This window comes from Papaver somniferum, chromosome 5 (genome assembly GCF_003573695.1).
Source record: "Papaver somniferum cultivar HN1 chromosome 5, ASM357369v1, whole genome shotgun sequence".
NCBI classification, from domain to species: Eukaryota; Viridiplantae; Streptophyta; class Magnoliopsida; order Ranunculales; family Papaveraceae; genus Papaver; species Papaver somniferum.
Genome location: NC_039362.1, coordinates 216,273,023 through 216,299,881, shown reverse-complemented (window position 1 = coordinate 216,299,881; position 26,859 = coordinate 216,273,023). Strand labels below are relative to the sequence as shown.

Here is a 26,859-nt window from a genome sequence, read left to right as displayed (position 1 = left end):
AAATACAAAATTCCACTAGTTTTTGAAAATTTTGAATTGGGGCTACTACCACAATCGGGTAGATAATGAACATCACGAAACTACCGATTGTGAAAATAGAGAAATTCAAAATTCCATTGGTTTTTGAAAATTTTGAATTGGCTACTGCAACAATCGGTAGATAATGAACATCACGAAACTATCGATATTGTGTAATCGGTAGATAATGAACATCACAAAAATACTGATTGTGTTTCTCTATTTGAACAGAAAGGTATAATTGGTAAATAAAATACTCTATTATCTACCGATTCTGAGACGTTATTGGCGCTAAATGCATTTAATCGTCTCATGATGTTTTCTACCTTCTTCTCCATCCTCATTCATTTTTATTTTATTTTAGGTAAACCTAGTTTTTTTCGATCTCTTTCTTTTTCTTCTTCTCTAAAATCTAAAATCTTAATAACTCAATTAATTTTCCTCTATACAATTTTTTTTTCTGATTGTAAACTTAATTACCAATTGTTAAGGATATATAGATTCACCATTACGAAAAATGAGAGTTAAGGGGTGGGTTCATTTTAGATTTGGGTAATCCTATTTTATTTTATTAGTCGCCACTAATTTCTTTCAAGTTGCCCCCAAAAATGTGACGTAAAAAAATGAGGCACAAAAGGCTTGCGCCACCCATAGGAAATATAACAGAGATAAGAAGAATACGAAGAGGACCACCAAAATAGAAAGAAAAGAGAACTAAAAGAAAGAAAAAGAAGACAGACTAATTTCTGAATCTCGTAAAATGTCTAGTGTGTCGATTCATTAATTGGCATTATTGTGTGAGTTAGTCGTTCTTCAGGTGATGTATCCGGTCTCATATGTACTTTGGTTTGGGAGCATCTTTAATCTTTAATATATCATTTACCTTCAGCTAAGAAAAAAAACCTTATGACACCACTAGGTCTTAATTTTGTAATTTATGGTTTTTTTTTTTGGATGTCGCTGGAGCAGAGAAAGGACAATGATTATAATGATACTACTGATATAGTGATATGCATACTCCAACTCCAAAGTCCAAAGCAAGGCGTTTTAACAAATTCAAACGGTCGTGACTCGTGAGCACGTTTAGACTCAAACAAGAAATAAAGAAATTGCTTTTAGAGGAGATGTTCTTCCTTGACAAATCTCAAAACCCCGGGCTAAATGTTAGTTCCCTAACTTAAAATGTTTACCTCATTCACAAATGTAGGAGTGAAATATCGCCCATTCATTATGTATGCGAAGTAAAGGTCATGTAATATGAGCGAAGATCATCGCGTATAGCCAAATTAAGATGATGTATTTGATGATGTCACTATAGTCACGAGTAAAGTGTGAAGATCTGTGTGAAGTATAAAGTGTGCGAAGATGAAGGAATGAACATGAGGGATTGTGTCGCACGACGATTCCGAAAATAAAGGATCCATTAGTTGTCATCCATTATTTAGTACCCTATATAAAGGAAAAGGTTATCATGTAATAGAGAGATCTCAGTGAGTGTGTTAGATAAGAAATTAGGAGAGAGAAAGTTTATTTGGAGAGCAAGTAAAACTTTTGTATTGTCTTGTATCCAATTTAAGATTTGAATGCGTAAATATATGATTTTTACCATGATTTGTTAATACACTGCTCAGATAGTTATACAAGTGTGGTTGTAGGATTTCCTGCAACTACATCTGGCGCTAGAAACAAGGATTGAACCGGTGACCTTGTGGTTAAGGGCCACACGCTCTAACCAGCTGAGCTATTCCAGGTTTGTTAAGTCAAAGAATTTGGCTAAGAGAACTAAGACTTCGCACAATGCATCATCTTCGCAGAATATCGAAGTAAGGAACATTCTTTCTTTAGTTTTAATTATATTGTTGCCTCTATTCCTTATCTTGGTTGACACGTTCTTCATGATCGCAATGTAGTAATGTTTAAAGAAATTCTCAAGAGTATAATCAGCAGGGTTGATAGCTTTGTCACGAAACAGTTCATTTCGCACTTCATAAGCATTGGAAGTTCCTAATCCTGCCGCGCGATGCGAATACTCCAAAATTATTCTAATAGCATCACCACTTAGCTGAAATATTCCCCGTGCGAACCGATCATCAGCCAGAATTTCATAGAACAAGGGAATTTCTGGGTTATACAGTGGGATAGGAAGAATATTCAGAAGTTGTCCTAGTGATACGATAATTTTCTGATTAGTCCATTGTTCGAAATTTATTAACTCAAGATTGAGTTTGGACGAATAACTAGAATCAGAAGGAAGGGAAAGTGAATAACCTCTGATATCAAATTCTTTCTTGAATCTGGTGAATTCTATTTCCATCTTTTTTCCAGCAGGAGCCATTGAAGGATTGGGAATGGTGAGTTTAAAAGTAGAAAATTCTTGATCAAGATCAAATCAGTAAAAGTGTGATCAAATTAGTGAAATTGAGATTAAGTTAGGAGAAGAGGGGAAAAAGTGGAGAATGATAAAGAGGATGGGGAAGAAATGATAGACTATAAAAAGGAAAAGGTGATGAAGAAAGTTGCAGTAACAGGTGAAAAGGAAAGAACAAGTAAAAAAAAGAAAGAAGAAGACGAAGGAAGATTTACTCTCGATTTCCGAGGTTTATCTCATTTAATGCGAAGAATAAACGGATAGGAAGAAGCGGTTATAAGGACGTGTCAGATAATGAATGGTCAAGAAAACACGCGTAAATCAAGAAAACTCAAATTCCGGAAGTATGTCGCCAAAGCAGAATATGAAAAGTTGAACATGCGCGATATTTTAGGATGTGGATTTCTCATATCGTTCACTCTATGAAGAGAACGAAATGATAAGGAGCAAAATATAGGAGTGAAATATCGCGCATTCATTATGTATGCGAAGTAAAGGTCATGTAATATGAGCGAAGATCATCGCGTATAGCCAAATTAAGATGACGTATTTGATGATGTCAGTATAGTCACGAGTAAAGTGTGAAGATCTGTGCGAAGTATAAAGTGTGCGAAGATGAAGGAACGAACATGAGCGATTGTATCGCACGACGATTCCGAAAATAAAGGATCCATTAGCTGTCATCCATTATTTAGTACCCTATATAAAGGAAAAGGTTATCATGTAATAGAGAGATCTCGGTGAGTGTGTTAGATAAGAAATTAGGAGAGAGAAAGTTTATTTGGAGAGCAAGTAAAACCTTTGTATTGTCTTGTATCCAATTTAAGATTTGAACGAGTAAATATATGATTTTCACCATGATTTCTTAATACATTGCTCAGATAGTTATATAAGTGCGTTTGTAGGATTTCCTAGCAACTACAACAAGCATCATAAGGAGGGTACAAAATTAAAGCCAAAATGTAGTTCCACCATCAAGTACACATCAAAACTAGGTAAATCATCGGAAGGAATGCGTTTATAGGATCTTATATCAAATCATCATGTTCAAGCCAAAGGAAAAGAATATGAGCGTTTTCTGTATTTGGGTGGTGAATTTTGGTTCCACTTTGAGGGTTCGTTTGGGTCGAATTTTTCCTTCCATGGTTTTGGGTTGTCCGTAATTGGTTCTCTAGAATCTAGATGCCTACGTATGTACTAAATCATAATAGAATTTATATAATTTCGAACTTCAGCAAATAAAGTTCCTGAAAAAACATGAATACAGAAGGACAGATAAGTAGTGGAAGATGATACATCAATCCAAAGACACATTCTATGTCATTGAAGGAAAGAAACCAAATTGAAAACAAGTTTAAAACTCAGAACATCACTCAAAATCCAAAAACCTTTAAACCACAAGTGAGGACTATAAATTTGCATAGTCCCTCATAATCCATCAAACCTTACTATGATCAATAAGGTCTCTCACCCATGTAATTCCCAGCAGGATCATAGTTGCATGTTATGAAAACACCCCTACCACCGAAACAATCCACCTTAGCACACCCTATCCTTCTTGTATCACGCCATACGACCTGTGTATAATGCCCACATTGCTCCCCGTTGCAACTATTGCTATACGGATTAAACCAACGTTTTTCTGCAACCCACATCTTGACAGCTTGAGCTGGAGTCCAACCCCATCCACCTCCCCAGAAGAGATTCTCACCATAAGGACCGCTAGAGTGAATCAAGGCACAATCATAACGCCTTAAGTTTGCGTATGCTTTAGCATAACGTTCTAGACGTGTATCCCATACCAACGGTTTGGCGCCAACTGCTTTACGTGCGGCATTATGCGGAGCCAAGCATTGGTTTGCGAAACTGACATAGGCTGCACTGGTGGTTTCCGATAAGATGCAGAAGGAAAGGAAGATGGCGAGGATGGCAATGAAGCCAACCTTTGATGAGTAGAAAGTAGACATGGAGGCGATGTAGATGGATTTTTTTTTTGATTTTGATGTACAAATTATAGGTACAACTGTAAGGTATATATAAGATTTCATGTTGTCTATTGACATTTCAATGAATTTCCATTTTCAAAATGAAAAATAAATAAATAAATTATCTTTGACTTATGAGTGAGAAGTTTTCCGACAGTGGGAGTGCTCAACATGATCGATAATGGGTGCCACTAAATAAAAGCAAGCCGGAATTTGACTTTTAATAGTTTACCTACCGGGCCGGCCTGTGCTGAACTAATCACGGTTGAAAAGTATATAGGGCGCCCACTTGTATTAGGCTGTTGATCACGTGCAAAACCCGTGATGGGTAGTTTCGTCATTGTGAACTTGACCATAAGTAAGACCAAAAGCTTTACTCGAGTGAACTGAAAAAGCTTCGTTCTCTCGTTTCTCTCGACGGCAAAACACCTCTCGGCGATTCGGAAGGAGGAGGAGAAATCTAGGGTTTCGTTTCTGCTACCGGTAAGTCTCTTTCCTTTTGTTTACTTCCTCTGTTTGTTAAACTCAGTTTCTTTTGCTTGTGGATGTATAAAACTAGGAAAGATTTCATTTATTCAGCATGAAAAACCCTGAACAAGAACTAGGCTGTTAGATTCTATGAAATTACATGATTTGAAGTGTTTATTTACAGTGTTAATGTATTGCTTAGAGTGAATGTATAAGAATCCGCATGAAATTTTGATATTAAACTTTAATTTTGTGATTCTATGAAATTAGGGTTTTGTTTGATTTTGTTGTGGTTACTGTGGTGATTAATTTTAGGTAGTGTGAGTATTTTGATTTGTTTGTTTTGCTTTCCGGTTTTGTTTGTTTTGTTATGGGTGTGAAGTGAAGATTTTGTTGGAAGTGTGGTTTTTAGTGTTAATGGATCATGGAAAGGGTAAAGGGAAGAAAATAGAGGAAGGAGATGGGGATATTGGTAAGTGTGGGTATGGAAGTTGTGAAAAGAGACTTGGAATTGGTGATATTAAGATAGTAGGGGAGGTATGAGAGGAGTACATGGAGATTTGGTGAGTTCGGATGGTAAAGGTGAAGAAATGGGTGAGAAGGGAAACGAGGAAGAAGAAATCAGTGAGGAAGTTTTGACAAGGTATTTTGAAATTATGAAACATCTTCTTGGAAGTGATTTGCCATTGTGGGGAGTCTAGGTAATCCAGGAGTTATTTTTGATTTGTTGGAAGTGATGTCTAAAGTTGATCCAGAAATGAAAGAGCCCTTTCAGCAGCTTGGGAAGCGTGATATTCGTCGTGATAACTTTGGTCAGGTAGTTTTAATCAAATTGTATGACAGGATGGGGTGTCAGATCAAGAGCGGGATTGTTGAGAAGATCCAAGAGGCAAAGTATTTTTCAGTTGTACTAAACTGCACTCGAGACGCAAGGAGTGAAGAACCAACATCTCTTGTGATAAGATGTGTGGATGTTTCAGCAACTCCTCCAAAGGTAGAAGAGTTCTTTTTAGGATTTTTAGAGTTGGATGGCAAATCCGGGGAAGAAATTTTCGGGGAACTGAAGGGTGTATTGAGCAAACTTGAACTTGATATTGGTGACGTAAGAGGGCAAGGATATGCAAATGGCCATAGGTTGAGGGGGAAAGAAAACGATGTGCAGAAAAGATTACCCGAAATAAATCCTAGAACGTTCTACACGCCATGTGGGTCTCATACCCTTAATACTGCACTCTATAATATGGTAGTATGTTGTCCAAGAGCTTCCAGTTACATTGGTTGCTTCGAAATTATGTATTCAGTGTTCACTTCTTTGCCAAAGATATGGCAATATTTCACTGAAAATGTTCAAGATCTCACACCTGAGCCTTCGTCATCAAATCGTTGTGGTGCTCACGTTGGATGTGTTGAAGCATTAAGATTCAAGGCTCCAGAAATACTAGATGCTTTGGACAACTTCATAGAGACAGAAAAATATGATCTCGCTTCGGTTAGTCTAGCTGACAGACTGGCAAATAGTCCTATATTTGGAATTGGAAATTTGGAGTTCTTGTTTGGCATGATTGTTTGGCACAATCTGTTGCTTGCTTTTGACCCAGTTAGCAAAATGCTTCAAACTGAAGACTTGCAACTCGACTCTGCTATTGGTCAATTAAATGGACTGATTTCTTTCATTGAAAAATATAGGCAGACTGGATTTAAGGAGGCCATGGAGGAAGCTAAAAAGGTTGTAATTGCAATGGGATTTGAATCTGTATGGGAAAGCCCTGACGGATGTTTCATGGGTAAAAACACAAGAAGATGAATCATTATCACTTGAGGAATCCGTTAGAGTTTATTATTTCGAAATTTTATTAGATTTAGCGCTCTCTTTAGCTAAGAGTAGGTTGGAATTATACCAAGTGTATGAGGAAGCCTTTGGGTTTTTGTTTGATTTGAAGAAGCTTCATTCCGCAGATGATGATAGCCTGAGGGATTCCTGTGCTAAACTAGAGGAATTTCTAAAGCATGACAATGTTTCTGATATTGATGGGAGCGGCTTATTTTCAGAATTGAAATTCTTGAAGGAAGTTTTACCTAAAGAAACGAAAAAGGCGATTGAAGTATTGTCTTTTCTGCAAGGGACGAATGGCTACCCAAATGCATGGATTGCTTTCAGGATCCTACTAACAATTCCAATTTCAGCTGCATCTGCAGAAAGGGGTTCAAAGTTGGAGTTGATCCACTCTTACCTTCAGTTAGCCATGTCAGAAGAAGCATCTGAGGGATTAGCTATGGTGTCTATTGAACTAGCTATGCTAGAGAAGCTTGATACTGCAAGCGTAATTGCTGATATTGAAGCTAAAACTTCTGCGCGACAAACCTAAGCATTACTTTTCATATTGTTTGTGTGCTTACTCATTGTTGAGTGTTTTGGGTGTGATCATAGGCATTGTCCTGGTTGCGGTAGTTCAAAAGGATTGTGTGCTGTTCTAGATATTATCTTTTTTCTTTGTTTACTACACTTTGTATGATTTCACTTCCTACTCTTCGACTTATTTAATACGGTTTGACGGATGCTGCCAGCATGATTCTGTATACAGTATTTATAACTATAAATTAATGACCTTATAGCTGTGTGTTGTATTCCCTTCTTATAAGCTCTGCAATCTCTTTATCTTGAACAGCTGATTAACTTGTTATGTTCTGTAGTATTTTTGTATTTTGTCACTGTTTCAGTAGAGTAGTGTTCATCAGCAAAAAAGCTTTGACCCTAAGTTTTAAGGTATTGGGCTGATTTCGTCTTATTTTCTATTCCAGGTTGCAGACTAAACAAGCGTGGGAAAGGCTTCTTGTTTTTGTTAACTTAAAGCCATGCAAGCTGTGTCTAGAGAAAGTGGGAATGCTTTGGCTTTGGGAGGTGCAAGACCTATGGAGTGGTCTACGGTTCCCTTTAATGGTACTCAAGCTACAGGACCAAATGGTAAACAGCGAACATCAAGTCTGGAATCACCGATAATGTTACTAGCCGGTCACCAGAGTGCAGTGTACACCATGAAATTTAATCCGTCTGGTACTGTCATTGCTTCTGGGTCCCATGACAAAGAGATTTTTCTTTGGAATGTTCATGGGGATTGCAAAAATTTCATGGTGCTAAAAGGTCATAAGAATGCTGTTTTGGATCTTCAGTGGACCACTGACGGGTACCAGATAATATCAGCCAGTCCTGATAAGACTCTTAGAGCGTGGGATGTAGAAACAGGGAAACAGATTAAGAAAATGGTTGAGCACTCGTCTTTTGTTAATTCCTGCTGCCCTTCTCGTAGAGGTCCACCTCTTGTTGTTAGCGGATCAGATGATGGGACTGCAAAGCTTTGGGATCTCCGTCAGAGAGGAGCAATTCAAACATTTCCAGATAAATATCAAATCACAGCAGTTGGGTTTTCAGATGCAGCAGATAAGATATTCACTGGTGGGATTGATAATGATGTTAAGGTGTGGGATCTTCGCAGGAATGAGGTTACTATGACTCTTCAAGGTCACTCTGACACCATCACAGGTATGCAGTTGAGTCCCGATGGATCCTACCTCTTAACAAATGCTATGGATTGCTCTCTACGCATTTGGGATCTTCGTCCATACGCCCCACAGAATCGTTGCGTGAAGATATTTACAGGCCATCAGCACAATTTTGAGAAGACTTTGTTGAAATGTAGTTGGTCTGCTGATGGAAGCAAAGTCAGCGCTGGTAGTGCAGATAGGATGGTTTATATCTGGGATACGACTTCTCGACGCGTTTTGTATATGCTTCCTGGTCACAATGGATCAGTAAATGAGTGTGTCTTCCATCCTACTGAACCTATCATCGGATCATGCAGTAGTGACAAACAAATCTACTTGGGAGAGATCTGAACTGAGTTTTATTCGCATTCAAAGGAGTCCCTTGAAGTTAACAATGGTAAAACTTAAGGTACAGTACTGATGGAATCATTCGAAGTAGCATGTAGTTAATTTGTCATTCAATGTTTTCTGTAGCTTTTCTGGAGTTTTACGTCAACAGTGAATTTTGTGGGTGAATGAGGGGTTTCCAGACTGGTAATTTCGTTTTGAACTCCTTTATCATTATCGTGTGTTTAATACATCTACAGACCATTTCATCTCTCTAGTTTTCTGTACCGTATCACTCTCTGGTTACTTTGAATGATGAGAGAAACTTCATTTTAGATAACGCCTGATCCTTTAATACAGTTAATCTGTGTTTCACAACAAACAGTAATACTTAAATCTGTTAGTTATTCTAGAGCTTGAATTCTGGCTCTGCGGTTTGCTTGCTTTTTTTATTTGGCCGGTTTAGGAAGTTCATTGAACCTTGTATGCTGGTAGTTGTTGCCTGTTCTTTGAATTGACACACAGCCCAATTTATGCTTTTATACAACAGAAAACATTTTAGTCTGAAAAAAAGCTAACCAAATCTGGTGGTGGACCAAATTGTACTGCCGTGAAAAATATGAATTTGCCATCACATTTTTTCCGGTCGATGAAGAATAACCGGATTTTTTTCCCGGAGTTGGACTGAATTGTATATTCCCTAGTTCTCTACATCTTTTTAGTCAGCTCACCATTTGGATTCTCCATCACAACTTCCCAAACACTTCTGATCCACATCCACTGTTGCATCATTTCTTGGATGCTTGAAGATCCCCTAACCCATTTTTTGAATTTCTAACCCGCACTAAACAAATATTAATGCCTGTAAATCGCATCGCAATTTAAAATTCGACCCCAGGTGTAGTTCTATTTTTCATAGGATTCTCTTTTAGCTACCTAACAAAAGTGACCTCACTCATCGAACGGTACAAAAATTCAAAAATCATAGAATCGGACGACTCAGATGTCTTCTCTAGCTTTATGGTGTTCCCTAATTAAAATTGAATAAGCTTTTGTTGGAATAATTTTCCTTATAAAAAATAATTAAAGAAAACTAGCCGTTAAAATAATTAATCTCCCAACGGACATATTTCTTTCCAAATCAAATTCGACCGTTACTACTCTCTCCCTATATCTTCCCCAAATCTCCTTTCACTTCTTACACCATCTCTCACTAATTTCTACATACCCATCACCTGAGAATCAAACCCATTGCCGGAATCAGCCACATTTTCACAGCCGGAAAACTAGAAAATCAAATTAAACAGAAATGGGTCTTTCAATCGACAATGGGTTACCTTCAGATGTATCAGATTCACACTACAGAACACACAAAATCTTCTTACTATCTAACTACATTCTCTTAGGAGCAGCATCAAGTTGTATCTTCCTCACACTTTCTCTCCGTCTAATCCCATCTCTCTCAGGCTTCTTCTTGATTCTCCTCCATGTTCTCACAATTGCAGCTGCAATTTCCGGTTGTGCAGTAGCTGCAGCAAAAACAAACAAATGGTATGCTCCACATATGGTTGCAACTGTTCTCACAGCTATTTTCCAAGGAGCAGTATCAGTACTAATCTTCACCAGAACTGATGATTTTCTCAGTGAATTGCATTCTTATGTTATGGAGAAAGATGCTTCTATGATTTTGAAATTAGCTGGTGGTCTTTCTGTTACAATCTTCTGTTTGGAATGGGTCGTTTTGTCACTTGCATTTGCATTGAGGTATTATTCATATGTTGAAGGAACTGGGAGTAACAGTGGAATGAAGAGAAGTGCTAAGGTTCAACAAGAAGATGCTAATGACTGGCCATGGCCTTTCCAAGTTTAAGATTGTTGAATTGATTATGAAAACTTGTCGTTTTTACCAGTCATATCGATCTATCTATCTATATCTAGCCAGTATATTGTCCCTCGTATTCGATTATTATTCATCTTGTCCCTCTGGCTTGATGAACTAATTAAGATTATTATGTTGTTTAATTTTTTACTTTATAATGTAATGGTTCGATTAAAATTCAATGAAATTCTTTATGTTTATTTACTGTTCTTGAGGTTAAATGTCACTGTTGTTAAAAGCTGAATCTGTAGCATGGTCAATTTTGGGTGGAGGCAGCAAAATAATTTTTGGACCCCATCATTATCTAGGCAGCGATCATTTTCTAGCCAGAAAAATCTCTGATTCTGTGCAAAGCCAAGTCTATTTCATATGGGCAACCACTAACAGCAGTTGTGCTTATAAAGGGCCTCATCCTGTTTCATCACTTGTTTTTTCTTTTGCAGGTAAAAAATGTGTTCACAGTGTTTTTGTAATTTCTTTTGGATGTCGGTGAACTCTAGAGCAGTAGGTGCTAGAGATCTAATGATTCCTTTTGTTCATCAGGGAAATTTGCTGGAAGAAGCTTGACTGGCTGGTAGGAGAACCACATTTGGCAAGCACTAGCAGTATTTGTTACAATGGCATAGCTACTTTCTTTGCAGGCAACAGTGAAAAAATTCCATGAAAATGTACCAAGGTTTGTTCCTCTGATGAACTTGCTTTAACTTGTTAAAATGTCATATGGTGAGAATTTTCTTCAATTGTGAACAGTCGTATTCTTTTGGTTGTGTCTAGAATCAGATTTTCGCAGAGTTAATTGTGAATATTGGCTTAGTTTTTGCAAACAGTCCTATTTTTGGTGTTGCCACTAGAGTCTAGATTACTTAATGGGCTGGTTTTTGTTGTATCTTGTGTTGTTTGTTGAAGTTTCAACCAAGTGGCTTGAATTATTTGCAGATTTAATAGTAATAGTCCTATTTTTGGTATTAGCACTAGCTGGAGTCTAGAATCCAGATTGGCTAGATTTGTGCAAATAGTCCTATTTTTGGTCTAGATTACGAAATGGCTCACATAGTTTTCATTTCCTTATTTGATTGTTGTATTTTGTGTTGTTTGTTGAAGTTTCCACCATGTGGTGGTTGGATAGAATTGTTATTATATCATCCTAACTGAACCACAGCCATTAGAAGACAAAAATTCAGTATTTTGACAGATCCCAATCAGTCTACTAAAATATGTTTTGTCGTCCACACAGACTATCAATCCTTCAAGAATCCACAGAAACATTTGTTGTTTCCTTTACAGTTGTTACAAACATTTGTTCCTCTGAGCATTTGCTAATAACCTTGTGGTTGTTTGCAATTCAGTTGCAAATAGTTCTATATCTAGTGTAGTCACTAGCTAGAGTCTAGAATCCAGATTGGGTAGATTTGTTCAGGTTCAATCACAAATAGTCTTATTCTTGGTGTTAGCACTAGCTAGAGTCTAGAGTCCAGATTGGCTAGATTTGTGCAGATTCAATAGAAAATAGTCCTATTTTTGGTGTTGCCACTAGAGTCTAGATTACGTAGTGACTCGAATTTCGTTACGTTATATTCATATCCTTGTTTTTTTGTTGTATCTTGTGTTGTTTGTTGAAATTTCAAGCAAGTCGTGGTGGGGTGGTTGGATAAAATTATTCTTATATCATATGAACTGAACCACAATCCCAGTAGGAGACAACAACATATAAGAGTAACAAAATTTTAGTACTCTTAGGACAGGTCTTCATCAGTCTACTAGTGTCTGTCCGGTGGTCGGGCCGAACAGATGCCGGTAATAGGACCATGGACATATTTGTTGTTTCCTTTACAATTGGTACTAGCGTAGTTCTTGTCAAGTCCTCTTCCCAAGGTGTTTTTTCTTCTGTATTGCATCCATCTTTATTCGCAGTTATCTTCATTGTTGTTGTTTAGCTTTTGGCATGAATCTCTGTACTAACAACATAAGAAAAGGAAATGGCTGCAGAAATTGTTGGTTCTCCTGTCATCAGTGCCTTGATCAATAACTTGATACCCATCGCGTCCGAGGAGATTTATTATGTTTGGGGTGTCAAAAATGAAATCACAAAGCTTCGTCAAACTTTACTTGGTATTCTAGCTGTACTTACTGATGCAGAGAAGCAACTAGAGAAGGAAACATTTATGGTCTGGTTACAGAATCTAAAGGAAGTTGTTTATCAGTCTGATGACATATTGGATGAAATTGCATATGAAACACTACGGCGTAAAATGGAAGTTCAAGGTCGGGTGCAAAGAAAGGTAAACAACTTCTTTTCGCTATCGAACCCACTTTTGTTTCGTCTAAAGATGAGTCACAAAATTAAACATCTGAACCAAATTCTGGATCACGTCGCGAGGGAGAAAGATCAGTTGGGTTTACGCGTACGTACTTCCTGCAGCGGCGCTGCTGCTACAAGTACTTCTAGTGGTCTAAGACACAAGGGAACTTTCTCTCATGTTGAAAATCTGCAAGGAAACAAAAAAAAAACAAAAACGTAAAGAAGAACAAAAATAATAAAAATAATAAAAATCTAAAAAAAATGCTAACTAAACACAGGTCCGCGTCGGCGGCGCCAAAAATTTGATGTATTTCAAATAGTGATTGTAGTTGTAGTGGTAAAAAGGTTCTTTTCAGACTTGTGAAGGTAACAAAATTTCTAGATTTAAATAAAATTTAGGAAAAATAGCAAACTGAAGTAAAATTTTATGGAGAAATAGGGGTTAAGATTCCACCAATCAACAATACTTATGTGATCTAAATTTTTTTTTACTATGCAATTTAAATAATTGGGTTGATTCTAAATATTGCCAAGAGCAGATTTTCCAAAATATCAAATGTTAATCACAAGTATAATGCATCAAGAGTCTAAAACTAAGCATGCATTATCAAGGGAAAACACAGTTGATTAATAAAAACCATTTAAATCATTTTTATCAATGCAATTAATCATATAAAAATATTGCATAAATTAATAAAATAGAGATTACCACATAATTATTGTGAGAATGGCTTCCTCTGTCACCCCTGGGATTGGGTTTAGCTCCTCATCTCAAAAACACACTCACAAGATATATTCATGGCTAAATAAGTGTTTTTATTGATGAAAATAATTGATAATTGAAGTTTGTAACGCTGTTATACTGTTACAGCGTCACTGTTACAAAGGGGTAGTGCTGAAAATAATCGATAGAACACAAGTGTTGTATAACAACGACACAGAGAGCTCGCTGTTTGCACTGTTGAAGAACTACGACCCGCAGTGGACAGTCGATGTCACTGTTGATAAACGACGGCCTTGGAGAGTCTGTTCTTCACGTTCTTCCTCCTCGTAGCAGCAGCAGCAACAATCAATGGTATCTTCCTTGTTTCGGCTCTGAACTCTCTCCTATTTCTCTCTAAACTTTTCTCCCCTTTTTATGACTTGAAACCACTCTTATATATCCCACAGGCCCCAAATATCTCGTATAAATTCCGACTTTTTTCTTTTCTTTTTCTTCTCTGCGCTGTTGAGAGAATAATCCCTTCTGTTGAGCTTTTTCACGTGCTGTTAGCTATAAAATAGCTACCAAACTCTTCCCTAGACTTGAATAAGACCGTGTACATGTTAATCCATCGTCAAAGTCCTCCAGAAATCTCTCAAAAATCTTTGAAAGTGCACAACAGGACACGTCTCTCTGTTTTAACTTTGATTGCTTCTCCCGGATATTCTAGCCCAATTAAGCCCATGAAATCATCCATACTAGAAGTTTATATCCATATCACGTCCAGCCCAATCAATTTCCGGTGTTTAATCTCCCTAAAACAGCTCCAACAATCGGATCAAAATTCAACAGCGATATGCATGGCCTTTCCCGCCAAAAACCAGTATTTGAAATTTGAAGAAGACCCCCCCCTATCCAGTTCTGGTGTCCCTTTAGCAGCTGCCTGGAAATGGGTCACCCCTTAGTAATTAGGTTACCCCTTATCCAAAGTGAGAGTCGGTATAGTAATTTTCTCCCACGAGCGCAAAAACCACTTTCTTAGCCAATTTCGCCGCAAAAGCTTATTTCTCCGGAAATACCTACAGGGACATAAAAAGCCATAATAAGTACAAAAATGGGTACTAACACAATATACAATGGGGCTATATTAGACACATAAATGCGTCTATCAAATACCCCCAAACTTATTATTTGCTAGTCCCGAGCAAATCAAATAGAAAAAAAAAATCCTAACTCACTGTCGCAGGCATCGTCGATTGCATTTAGCGTATGCAATAAGCCTTTAAACCCCTAGGTGGCCCTAGTGGCCGAGTTATAGTCTCGGGAGGGCTTACCAGAGATATACCCACAAAATCTTAATACTCCAGACCTTAGATATCTACGCAGAACCTTGGAAGGCACTAAAGAATCTCCTTGGTTGGCATACTTATTGACTACAGGAAGAAGTACCCTGATGCGAAATTCCAATTGCTGTACACGAGTTTGCACTTAAGCATACTAAAATTCATATAAAGTGACAGAGCTCTACTCAGATAGTTGCACTATGGACATCATATTCGGAGTCAAAACTAATCACATGGATAGATCAAGAAGATGGATATAGAAAACATAGATGGTTTTGATGTTTACTAAGTGAACGACGTTTCCCATATCTGTCTGAAGGCCTCCGCCAAAATGAACCTATCCTAATGGATTGAGATACTAGTCTGACTAATATCAACACACTGGCATATACAAGGGTACCAGTGGTCGATAACCTAACTCTAGGTCAACACAACTGGCATATACAAGGGTACCAGTGGTCGACTTTATTGAATTTATTCCTTTTGGTCAAATGGTCTGGTCTTTTTTTTTTTTTTTTTAACTCTTTTTTTTTTTTTTTCTTTTTTTTTTTTTTTCAACTTTTTTTTTTCATGGTATCTCAATCACTCTAATTCACCCTAGCATTGGTAACAACTTGAATCGTGGGCCCCACCTATCACTTAGAGAAACATAGTTTAAAAACAAAATAAAATAAAAATAGAAGTGAAAAGGACTCAACGAGATATGGTGAAACTATCATGTTATTTCTAACACCTGAGCTCTGTGCTTTTATGAATAGACTCTTTTAGATGTTTCCATCTAATCAGATTGGTTCCTCAAACTCCTACAATCAAAATGCTTCCATCCACTTAGATTAGTTAGTGCAATCCTCAATAGGCATAAATTTCTAGGCTCTGGAGTTTATTTATTTATTGCAACTAAAAGCTAACAAAAAGTTTCTTCCCCACCCCCAAACTTAAATCTAACATTGTCCTCAATGTTTCTCATGAAAGAACAGTACCAAGAATATAAGTAACATGAGGAAATAGTAAAGAGAGAGTTCGGAAAGATAGTACCTGAGTGAAGTGAAACCAAAAACTGAATATAGAAATTATACAACATACAAATCACCTCGATGGTCAATCAAGGGTAAACAGGGTCCTCCAGAGGGACCTCCTCAACATCACCTGTAGGAAAAGGCTCTAAAAAGGGCTTCAATCGCTGACCGTTAACCTTTGAAGAACTACTACCATCCAGTGTCTCGATTTCAACAGCTCCATGAGGAAAAACAGTACGGACCACAAAAGGACCGGTCCACCGAGAGCGCAGTTTCCCGGGGAATAGATGCAAACGAGTGTCATACAGAAGAACTTTTTGACCTGGAGAAAATGACTTCCGTAATATGTTTCTATCATGCACAAGTTTCATTTTGTTCTTATACTCCTTCGCACTATCGTAAGCATCTATACGAATCTCGTCCAACTCATTGAGCTGGAGTTTCCTATGGGCTCCTGCCTTGTCAAGTGAAAAATTTAGCTGCTTAACAGCCCAATAAGCTCTGTGTTCTAACTCAACAGGTAAGTGACATGCCTTGCCATAAACAAGCCGATAAGGCGACATTCCAATGGGGGTCTTAAACGCAGTACGGTAAGCCCATAAGGCATCAGTAAGCCTAGACGACCAGTCTTTCCGATTAGGATTAACTGTTTTCTCTAATATACGTTTTATCTCCCTATTGGAAACCTCTACCTGACCACTAGTCTGTGGATGATACGGGGTAGCTATCTTATGTGTAATACCATATTTCTTCATCAGAAGTCTAAAAGTCCCATTACAAAAGTGCGACCCTCCATCACTAATTATAGCTCGCGGTGTACCAAAACGTGTAAGTATATTATTTTTCAAGAACTCAATCACAACCCTATGGTCATTGGTTTTACACGCAACCGCCTCAATCCACTTAGAGACATAGTCTACGGCGACAAGGATGTATAGGTTACCAAAAGAATTAGGAAACGGACCCATAAAGTCAATACCCCACACATCAAAGACCTCAACAATTAAAATAGGGTTCAAGGGCATCATGTTCCTACGGGAAATGGTTCCTAATTTCTGGCATCGTTCACAAGTAACGCAGTAACTGTGGGAGTCTTTAAACAACGAAGGCCAATAGAATCCACACTGCAATATCTTAGCAGCAGTTTTCTTAGCACTAAAGTGACCCCCACAAGCATGATCATGACAAAAGGAAATAATACTGGACTGGTCACTCTCAGGTATACATCTCCTAATAATCTGGTCTGGGCAATACTTAAACAAATAAGGATCATCCCAAAAGAAGTGCTTAACCTCAGCTAAAAATCTAGAACGATCTTGTTTACCCCAATGTTGGGGCATTCGACCAGTAACAAGATAGTTCACTATATTCGCATACCAAGGTAATTGGGTAACAAAGAACAATTGTTCATCAGGAAAGCTATCCCTTATAGGAAGGGAATCATCTGGGGAACTAACAACTAGCCTAGACAAGTGATCTGCTACAACATTTTCGGCACCCTTTTTGTCTCTAATGTCTGGAGAAAACTCTTGCAACAACAGAATCCACCTAATCAATCTAGGTTTAGTATCCTTCTTAGACAAAAGATATTTTAAAGCAGCATGATCAGTATATATGATGATCTTAGAACCTAAGAGATAGGGTCTAAACTTGTCTAAGGCAAACACAATGGCTAATAGTTCCTTCTCGGTAGTGGTATAGTTCAACTGGGCATCATTCAGAGTTTTGCTAGCATAGTAAATCACATGAAGTAACTTATTTTCTCGCTGACCTAGCACAACACCAATAGCATAATCTGAAGCATCACACATGATCTCAAAGGGTAGGTTCCAGTTGGGTGCCTGGACTATGGGGGCGGTAGTGAGTAATGACTTAAGCTTCTCAAAAGCCTCTAAACAAGCATCATCAAAAACAAACTTAACATCTTTTGCAAGCAAATTGCAAAGAGGTCTAGACATCAAGCTAAAATCCTTAATGAAACGACGATAAAAACCAGCATGTCCTAAGAATGACCTAATATCTCTTACGGTTTTTGGGACCGGTAAAGTTTTAATAAGGTCAACTTTTGCTCTATCCACCTCTATACCCTTTGAAGATACAATATGCCCTAGAACAATTCCTGAACGAACCATAAAGTGACATTTCTCCCAATTAAGCACTAAATTCTTTTCCTTACACCTAGTCAAAACTAATGACAAATGATGCAAGCACTCATCGAAAGACGAACCAAACACTGAAAAATCATCCATAAAGACCTCTAAGAACCGTTCTACCATGTCAGAAAATATGCTCATCATGCAACGCTGAAAAGTCGCTGGGGCATTACATAGCCCGAAAGGCATGCGTCTATACGCAAAGGTACCAAAGGGACAGGTAAAAGTGGTTTTCTCCTGGTCTTCTGGGGCAATAACGATCTGATTATATCCAGAGTAGCCATCTAAAAAGCAGTAGTGACTATGTCCAGCTAATCTCTCTAGCATCTGGTCGATGAAGGGAAGGGGAAAGTGGTCCTTCCTAGTGACCTTGTTCAATTTCCTATAGTCAATACAAACACGCCAACCCGTGGTCATTCGGGTCGGGATTAACTCATTGTTATTATTCTGGACTACAGTAATACCAGATTTCTTGGGAACAACCTGAACGGGGCTGACCCACTTACTGTCTGAAATAGGGTAGATAATTCCTGCATCTAATAGCTTAAGAACCTCAGTTCGAACTACTTCTTTCATATTGGGGTTTAGTCGACGTTGCATCTCCCTAGAAGGTTTGGTGTCTTCCTCTAAATAGATCTGATGCATACAAACAGTAGGACTTATACCCTTAATGTCTGCTATGGTCCACCCTAAAGCTTCCTTGTTGTTTTGAATGACGGTTACTAGCCTACTTTCTGATCTATATCCAAGTCGGAAGAAACAATCACAGGTAAAGTCTCAGACGGGCCTAAAAACACATACTTCAGGGTATCTGGCAATGGTTTTAGGTCCAACTTAGGAGGCTCTTCTAAAGAAGGAACTAGGGTAGACTTAGAAACTGGTAGTGGTTCGAACTTAGGTTTCCATCCATTACTAGTATCTAACAAAGGGGTTGAATCTAACAAAGCATTCACCTCATTAATTACATTATCATCATCAAAATCAATCCCAAAGTGAGCTAGGCATTTTTCTAATGGATCTTCTAACAAAGTGTTTGGTAATGACTCCTCGACTAATGTTCCTATCATGTTCACCTCTTCTACATTCGAGTCATCTAGTTCAGAGGGTAGCTTACTAATATTAAAAATATTCAGCTCAATAGTCATATTACCAAAAGACAAATTCATAATACCATTTCGACAGTTAATGATCGCATTGGATGTAGCTAAAAACGGGCGACCTAAAATCACTGGTATTTGGTTCTCTGGGTCAGGGACAGGTTGGGTATCTAGGATAACAAAATCCACTGGATAAATAAACTTGTCAACCTCTATGAGAACATCCTCGATCACACCACGAGGAATTTAACGGACCTATCAGCTAACTGAAGTGTCATATGGGTAGGTTTCATCTCACCAAGTCCTAGCTTAAGGTACACATGATATGGAAGTAAATTCACACTGGCTCCTAAGTCAAGCAAAGCTTTCTCAACACGGTACTTACCTATTGTACAAGCAATGGTAGGGGACCCTGGGTCTTTATACTTAGGAGTAGTGGTATTCTGAATAATAGAACTCACATGACTAGCTATGAAGGCTTTCTTCTGGACACTGAGCTTACGCTTTCGCGTACACAAGTCCTTAAGGAACTTGGCATAAGAGGGAATCTGCCTAATTGCATCTAATAATGGAAGGTTGATATTAACCTGCTTAAAAACCTCCAATATATCATTAAAGTTGGACTCCCTCTTAGTCGGAACTAGCAGCTGGGGAAACGGGGCTCTGGAACAAAGCCGGGCTTAACAGGACCCTCATTGGTCTCTTTGGAGACTCTATCAGTCTCCTCATTTTCTGGCTCAGCAGGGTGAACTACAGCATGTTCACTATCAGGCATGGCAACCTTGTTGTCAACTTTCTTTCCACTCCTAAGGGTTGTGACAGCATTCACATGATTGTACGATTTCTCTCCTTTTGGGTTGGGATCAGTACGACTAGGGAACCTTCCATCTTCTCTCTCACTTATGAACTTAGCTATTTGTCCTACTTGAAGTTCTAATTTGGCAAGACTCTGGGAATTATTCTTCAATTCTTGCCTAGTTTCTTGTTGAAAGCTCATGTGGTTCTTTGTTAGCATTTCATGGTTATTTGCTAACATAGTGAGAGTATCCTCTAAGGTAGAGATCTTTTTCTCGGAAGTGTTCTGAAACTGGGTTTGACCTGAAGAGTTCTTAAAACCAAAACCTGGGGGAGGCTGAGAATTGCTAGACTGGCCTTGACTCTGGCCCTTAGACCAAGAGAAATTAGGATGGTTTCTCCAACCAGGGTTGTAGGTTTCTGAGTATGGGTCAAACTTCTGACGGTTCTCAAACCTAGAGTTGTTATAGACAGCATGGGCTTGCTCTTCACTAACCTGACCTTCCCAAAATGAATTATCGGGCTCTATTCCACAACTAGAGACTTGAGAGGCTCTATTAGGTTCAACAAGGGACCTATTTTTAGTCTGAACCATTTCTAAAGCTTCTAACCTTCTGGATAAAGCAGCAACTTAGCATCTGACGCAAAACTCGTATCTACCATATTGGTGCTACTTCTATTGACCAAGAGTCTTTTAGGGGGTTCAACACAAGATTCCCACTGTTGGGATTTTTCAGCGATAGCTCCTAAGAAGGCAAAAGCATCATCAGCATTTTTACTAGTGAACTCACCAGTGCACATAGACTCAACTATGGCTTTGGTCGAATAGTCTAAACCATCATAAATAATCTGTACAAGTTTCATATTATCAAATCCATGGTGAGGAAACTGAGATAGGAGATCATTGAATCGCTCTAAAAACCTATAAAGAGACTCCCCCTCTTGTTGCACACTAGCACTAATTTTCTGCCTAACAGCTGCAGTTTTATGCTTAGGGTAGAATTTCATATAGAAGGCAGCAATAAGTTCATGCCATGTTTCAATGGATTCAGATGGTAGGTTGTTCAGCCAGGTCTTGGCTTTATCTCTCAAGGAAAAGGGAAACATCTTAAGTTTCAAGACTTCATCGGTAAGGTCCTTTATCCTAATTGTCCCACAGATTTCCTCAAAGTCCCTAATATGAAAATAATGGTTCTCATCATCTTTTCCTAAGAATATAGGGATCATCTGAAGAATACTAGGTTTTATCTCGAAATTAGCCGTAGTGGCTGGCAGTTTAATGCATGAAGCTCGGTTGGTCCTAGTTGGGAACATGTAATCTTTCAAAGTTGCCATCGCTGGCACAACAGAAGTACTAGGGGTACTATCCTCACAAAGAGACAAATTCTCAAAACAGAAGTTTCAAAAAACAGGGCTCTCCAAAGAAAAGTCTTCGAGCTCCCTGCTTAAATCAGAAGAACTACTAGGTTTTTCGCTAATCAATCGACCTAGAGTATCTCTTTTCCAAGCCCTATTAACAAAATCGGGCATACACTAAAAAGAATTCAAAAAGAAATAAAAAAAATCCTAACAGGAAGGTTCTAGCAATCACACAGCAGGCTGACTCGACTTTACCACAGCAAACCTAAAGATTTCTAGCAAACAACAAGCATGATGGCTCCACTTAGATTGTTTCTAGACCAGCTTCTAATCCTTCGAAAGGGAATTCGTTACAATTTGAGCAAACCCCTCTGGAATCAATCCGAGTTTAAGCAAGTTGAATCGAGGCGAGGGAAGCTCAGTGGAATTTGATACCCAAAACCTCACCGATCCAATGCGGCGCAGTCACGCATTCAACTCGCAGAAACCTTCAAGAACTTCGAGGTGTGCTTAAAAGAGTAACCAATATTTTTCGAATGATTGTCCTGTTAAGCTCGATACCATATAAGTCTCTTTCTAGTCCAAATTTTAGGCTTAGGTTCGCTTTAGGTTTCGTTTTCCTAAGGCGGGCAAGAAGGGAGCGGTGATGAAATCCGAACCCTTATCTTATATGGTCCAGTCCTTGCCCTTTACTAGGAATTTAAAAACAGTCCATATTCAAGTCCTCAGCATATATTCACCTTAAGGAGTCCAGTAACCTGCTTGCAGGAGATTCGCGGGTGTTTAGAATTTTACCTCCCGTACCAGAAGGGCGAAGAACCGCTGAAGTCGACTCGGGCCACGACTCCTATGCCGTGTGCGAACCCGAGGGGCCGAGATGATATTGTAATCGTCGTCCTTTCCTGCAAACAGTTTATATTTAAGGGTACCCTTCCGTAGGGTTTAAAAATAAAAATAAAAATGTCCCAAAATTAATGTCCAAAGTCCATAAAAAAAAATACAAAAGAAAAGAAAGTCTAATAAAAAAAAATTACAAAAAAAAATGTCTCTCTTTTTTTTTTCTCTCTTTTTAACAAAATAAATAAATAAAATTCTTCTTCTTTCGCTCCTTTAGCTTTGCTTTTCGCTCCCAAACTTTAAGTAAATCACCACAAGCTTTGGCAAAATTGTCTTTCGCTCCAATCTTCAAAAATCTGCAAGGAAACAAAAAAAAACAAAAACGTAAAGAAGAACAAAAATAATAAAAATCTAAAAAAAATGCTAACTAAACACAGGTCCGCGTCGGCGGCGCCAAAAATTTGATGTATTTCAAATAGTGATTGTAGTTGTAGTGGTAAAAAGGTTCTTTTCAGACTTGTGAAGGTAACAAAATTTCTAGATTTAAATAAAATTTAGGAAAAATAGCAAACTGAAGTAAAATTTTATGGAGAAATAGGGGTTAAGATTCCACCAATCAACAATACTTATGTGATCTAAATTTTTTTTTACTATGCAATTTAAATAATTGGGTTGATTCTAAATATTGCCAAGAGCAGATTTTCCAAAATATCAAATGTTAATCACAAGTATAATGCATCAAGAGTCTAAAACTAAGCATGCATTATCAAGGGAAAACACAGTTGATTAATAAAAACCATTTAAATCATTTTTATCAATGCAATCAATCATATAAAAATATTGCATAAATTAATAAAATAGAGATTACCACATAATTATTGTGAGAATGGCTTCCTCTGTCACCCCTGGGATTGGGTTTAGCTCCTCATCTCAAAAACACACTCACAAGATGTACTCATGGCTAAATAAGTGTTTTTATTGATGAAAATAATTGATAATTGAAGTTTGTAACGCTGTTATACTGTTGCAGCGTCACTGTTACAAAGGGGTAGTGCTGAAAATAATCGATAGAACACAAGTGTTGTATAACAACGACACAGAGAGCTCGTTGTTTGCACTTTTGAAGAACTACGACCCGCAGTGGACAGTCGATGTCACTGTTGATAAACGACGGCCTTGGAGAGTCTGTTCTTCACGTTCTTCCTCCTCGTAGCAGCAGCAGCAACAATCAATGGTATCTTCCTTGTTTCGGCTCTGAACTCTCTCCTATTTCTCTCTAAACTTTTCTCCCCTTTTTATGACTTGAAACCACTCTTATATATCCCACAGACCCCATATATCTCGTATAAATTCCGACTTTTTTGTTTTCTTTTTCTTCTCTGCGCTGTTGAGAGAATAATCCCTTCTGTTGAGCTTTTTCACGTGCTGTTAGCTATAAAATAGCTACCAAACTCTTCCCTAGACTTGAATAAGACCGTGTACATGTTAATCCATCGTCAAAGTCCTCCAGAAATCTCTCAAAAATCTTTGAAAGTGCACAACAGGACACGTCTCTCTGTTTTAACTTTGATTGCTTCTCCCGGATATTCTAGCCCAATTAAGCCCATGAAATCATCCATACTAGAATTTTATATCCATATCACGTCCAGCCCAATCAATTTCCGGTGTTTAATCTCCCTAAAACAGCTCCAACAATCGGATCAAAATTCAACAGCGATATGCATGGCCTTTCCCGCCAAAAACCAGTATTTGAAATTTGAAGAAGACCCCCCCTATCCAGTTCTGGTGTCCCTTTAGCAGCTGCCTGGAAATGGGTCACCCCTTAGTAATTAGATTACCCCTTATCCAAAGTGAGAGTCCGTATAGTACTTTTCTCCCACGAGCGCAAAAACCACTTTCTTAGCCAATTTCGCCGCAAAAGCTTATTTCTCCGGAAATACCTACAGGGACATAAAAAGCCATAATAAGTACAAAAATGGGTACTAACACAATATACAATGGGGCTATATTAGACACATAAATGCGTCTATCAGCTAGATGTTGATGAAAATCATGAAATGGGAACTAAAAGACTGCGCCATGTGTGTTTCGCCCTGGGGAATGAGTTCTCTACAATTCCAGAAGCCATGTACCAGGAAACAAACTTGAGGACGTTTATCGCTTCTACTCCAAAGTTTATAAATGATGCTTACGCTGCGCAGATTTTCACGAAATTCCGTTGTTTACGGGTACTGGATTTAAGTGACAGTGCAATCATCGATTTACCATCTTCAGTTGCAAAGTTGAAACACTTGAGGTACCTGGATCTCTCGAACTCTCAAGTAACGAACTTACCTGATTCTCTCACAAGTCTTTACAATTTGCAGACTTTGATTCTCAAGAATTGTTTCAAGCTTAAAGGTCATCCGAGGAAAATGAAAAAGCTCATTAATTTGAGGCATCTTATGATCTGCAAAACCGGAAGGAATGAATGGATCCCTCCAATGCCAAGTAAGGTACGGAATTTGCGTTCCCTCCATTACTTGCCCATATTTGTTGTAGGAAACAAGAAAAAAGGATTCGGTATCGAAGAGTTGAGAGACCTTAATCTTCTTGGTGGTAAGCTACAAATGCACAACCTCGACAATGTCCGTGATAATGAAGCTGAAGCAGGATGCTTAAAAGAAAAGCAGCACATTCTTAGATTGGAGCTGCATTGGCCAGAGATTGATAATTCTAGTGGTATTGTGAGTGATGGATTTGCAGTGCTAGAAGGTCTCCAGCCTCATCAGAATCTCAAGCGACTTGGTATCTACAACTACGTTGGCTCGAAATTCTCTACTTGGATGACGAACCCAAATAGTTTGCTGCTTAATTTGGTCTTGGTTGTTCTGAAAAACTGTTATTTATGCGAGAAGCTTCCGCCGCTTGGGTTGCTTCCTTGTCTCAAGATTCTCAAAATAGAGGGACTTTACTCTGTGCAAAGTATCGGTGGTGAGTTCTACGGCGGAAACGATGTATCGTCTTTCCCTTTGTTGGAAGAGCTCTCTCTAGTTGATATGCTTAATTTAGTAGTATGGTCAGATGAAGCTTCTTCATCGAGTTTTCCTCGGCTTGAGCAGTTGAAGGTCAAGTACTGCCACAAGTTAACAATCATGCCAACCCGGTTTCCGTCCCTCAAAGTATTGGAGTTCGAAGACTGCAACGGAAACCCTGTCAGTTCATTGGTGGAAAACAATCTAAGTTCTCTTACTTCTATTCAGATTAAGTTATGTGAGGAGCTAGTATTTCTTCCGCGGCGATTGCTTATAGGAAATGATATCCTCCACAGTCTTGTAATTTGGAACTGCCAAAGGTTTGAAGGCTTTTATCCGGATCAAGACCTCGAGGAGGAGGAGGAGGAGCACGTCGAGTTACTTCCTAACAGCGCTCTCTACACCTTGTGCTTGTTTGATTGCCCGACATTAATCTCTTGGCCGGACTTGCACGGATTCAATTCCCTCTCGTTCTTGCTTGTCATAGGTTGCAAAAGAAAGAAGTACATCTCAAGTGGTATAGAATGCCTCCCGAAACTTGAATATCTTGGAATTGGTGGGTTCTCGGAAGAGTTGGACTCGTTTCCGTTCCCTGCTGCCAATATCGATGAAGAAGGAAACGCGGTTGGAAATTACTTCCCGTCGCTGTCTCTGTTGTACATTTACGGGTGGTATAAACTCAAATGTCTGCCTCACCAAATTCAGTACCTTACTTCGTTGCAGACTCTGCATATGTGAAATTTTCATTCCTTGGTGGTGCTGCCGGAGTGGCTGGGTAACTTGGCTTCTCTTAGGGACTTGGAGATAAACTCTTGCCAGGATCTCAAGTGCATGCCGTCTCAAGAGCAGATGTTACGCCTTACCTCGCTTCAACAACTGAAACTTATTGATTGTCGACTGCTGGTGAATAGGTGCAAAGGAGGAGGACAAGAATCGGACAAGATAAGACACATTCCAAAGGTTGAATTTCATCTCAGTGAATAGAACCAGATAGATTCGCTCACGTAAGGTGTGTTACTGATGTTCACTTCTAAATTTTCTTGCAGTTGTGTCTGTTTGTATTGTGGGAATTCATTTTTACTCATTTTGTTTTCTTTAGTTCCAAATTTGGAATTTAACTTACGATTATGAAATACAGAGTTGTAACTTATTTGAAGTTACAAGGCGTTTAAATTTCTAGAAGATGCAGAGCCTTTGAATTTTCAGTTCTAAACCGGTGTTTTAAAAACCGGATCGGACCGGCCAGTCAGACCGGTGATCCACTAACATGTTAAAAAACCCAGATAAAACCGGATGACCCGGCCGATCCAACCAATGACCCTTACGACCCAGTCCGGTTTTAAACTGGTTTTCTCAAATGACCCAGTGCACCTCAGGCGACCCATATATATGTTGAATATGTTGGACCCAAATTTTCATACAATTTTTTTTTTTTTAATTTACCAATTGAAACACAAGAAAATAACCGGAAGAGATAAAGATTGAAATGAATAGGCAAATATACAAAGATTATAGATCTCTATTTCATTATTTGAGACCAAAAAGGAGTAACATATAGTAATGAATAGGTAAAAATACAATATTGAATTTGAAAAATAGAAGAAGAAAGATAGAGAAGAGGAAGAAGAGTAACATATAGTAATGTATAGAGAGATGGA

General features: G+C 38.4%; 4 protein-coding genes, 1 non-coding gene and 1 pseudogene across 5 annotated transcripts; 4 read left to right on the top strand and 2 right to left on the bottom strand.

The window, feature by feature from the left end:
• Positions 1-1,695: 1,695 nt before the first annotated feature.
• Positions 1,696-1,769, bottom strand: TRNAK-CUU. Its single transcript has one exon. It is a non-coding gene; the product is annotated as a tRNA-Lys (tRNA).
• A 1,810-nt stretch (positions 1,770-3,579) lies between these two features.
• On the bottom strand, positions 3,580-4,371 carry LOC113278617 (pathogenesis-related protein PR-1-like). The gene has a single exon (XM_026527420.1). It carries the CDS (start codon positions 4,351-4,353, stop codon positions 3,841-3,843), a length of 513 nt encoding a protein of 170 aa, XP_026383205.1. The 5' UTR covers positions 4,354-4,371; the 3' UTR covers positions 3,580-3,840.
• A 394-nt stretch (positions 4,372-4,765) lies between these two features.
• LOC113284647 lies at positions 4,766-9,063 on the top strand (annotated as a pseudogene).
• On the top strand, positions 5,257-7,205 carry LOC113280827. The gene is made up of 3 exons (XM_026529406.1): positions 5,257-5,311; positions 5,541-6,623; positions 6,697-7,205. Exons 1-3 carry the CDS (start codon positions 5,257-5,259, stop codon positions 7,203-7,205), a joined length of 1,647 nt encoding a protein of 548 aa, XP_026385191.1.
• Positions 9,064-9,915: 852 nt separating the features above from the next.
• On the top strand, positions 9,916-10,790 carry LOC113284648. Its single transcript, XM_026534161.1, has one exon. The coding sequence runs from the start codon at positions 10,016-10,018 to the stop codon at positions 10,574-10,576; it is 561 nt and encodes a 186-aa protein (XP_026389946.1). The 5' UTR covers positions 9,916-10,015; the 3' UTR covers positions 10,577-10,790.
• Positions 10,791-11,240: 450 nt separating this feature from the next.
• Positions 11,241-25,939, top strand: LOC113280826 (putative disease resistance protein RGA4). Its single transcript, XM_026529405.1, has 3 exons — positions 11,241-11,261; positions 12,572-13,062; positions 24,221-25,939. Exons 1-3 carry the CDS (start codon positions 11,246-11,248, stop codon positions 25,937-25,939), a joined length of 2,226 nt encoding a protein of 741 aa, XP_026385190.1. The 5' UTR covers positions 11,241-11,245.
• Positions 25,940-26,859: the final 920 nt, after the last annotated feature.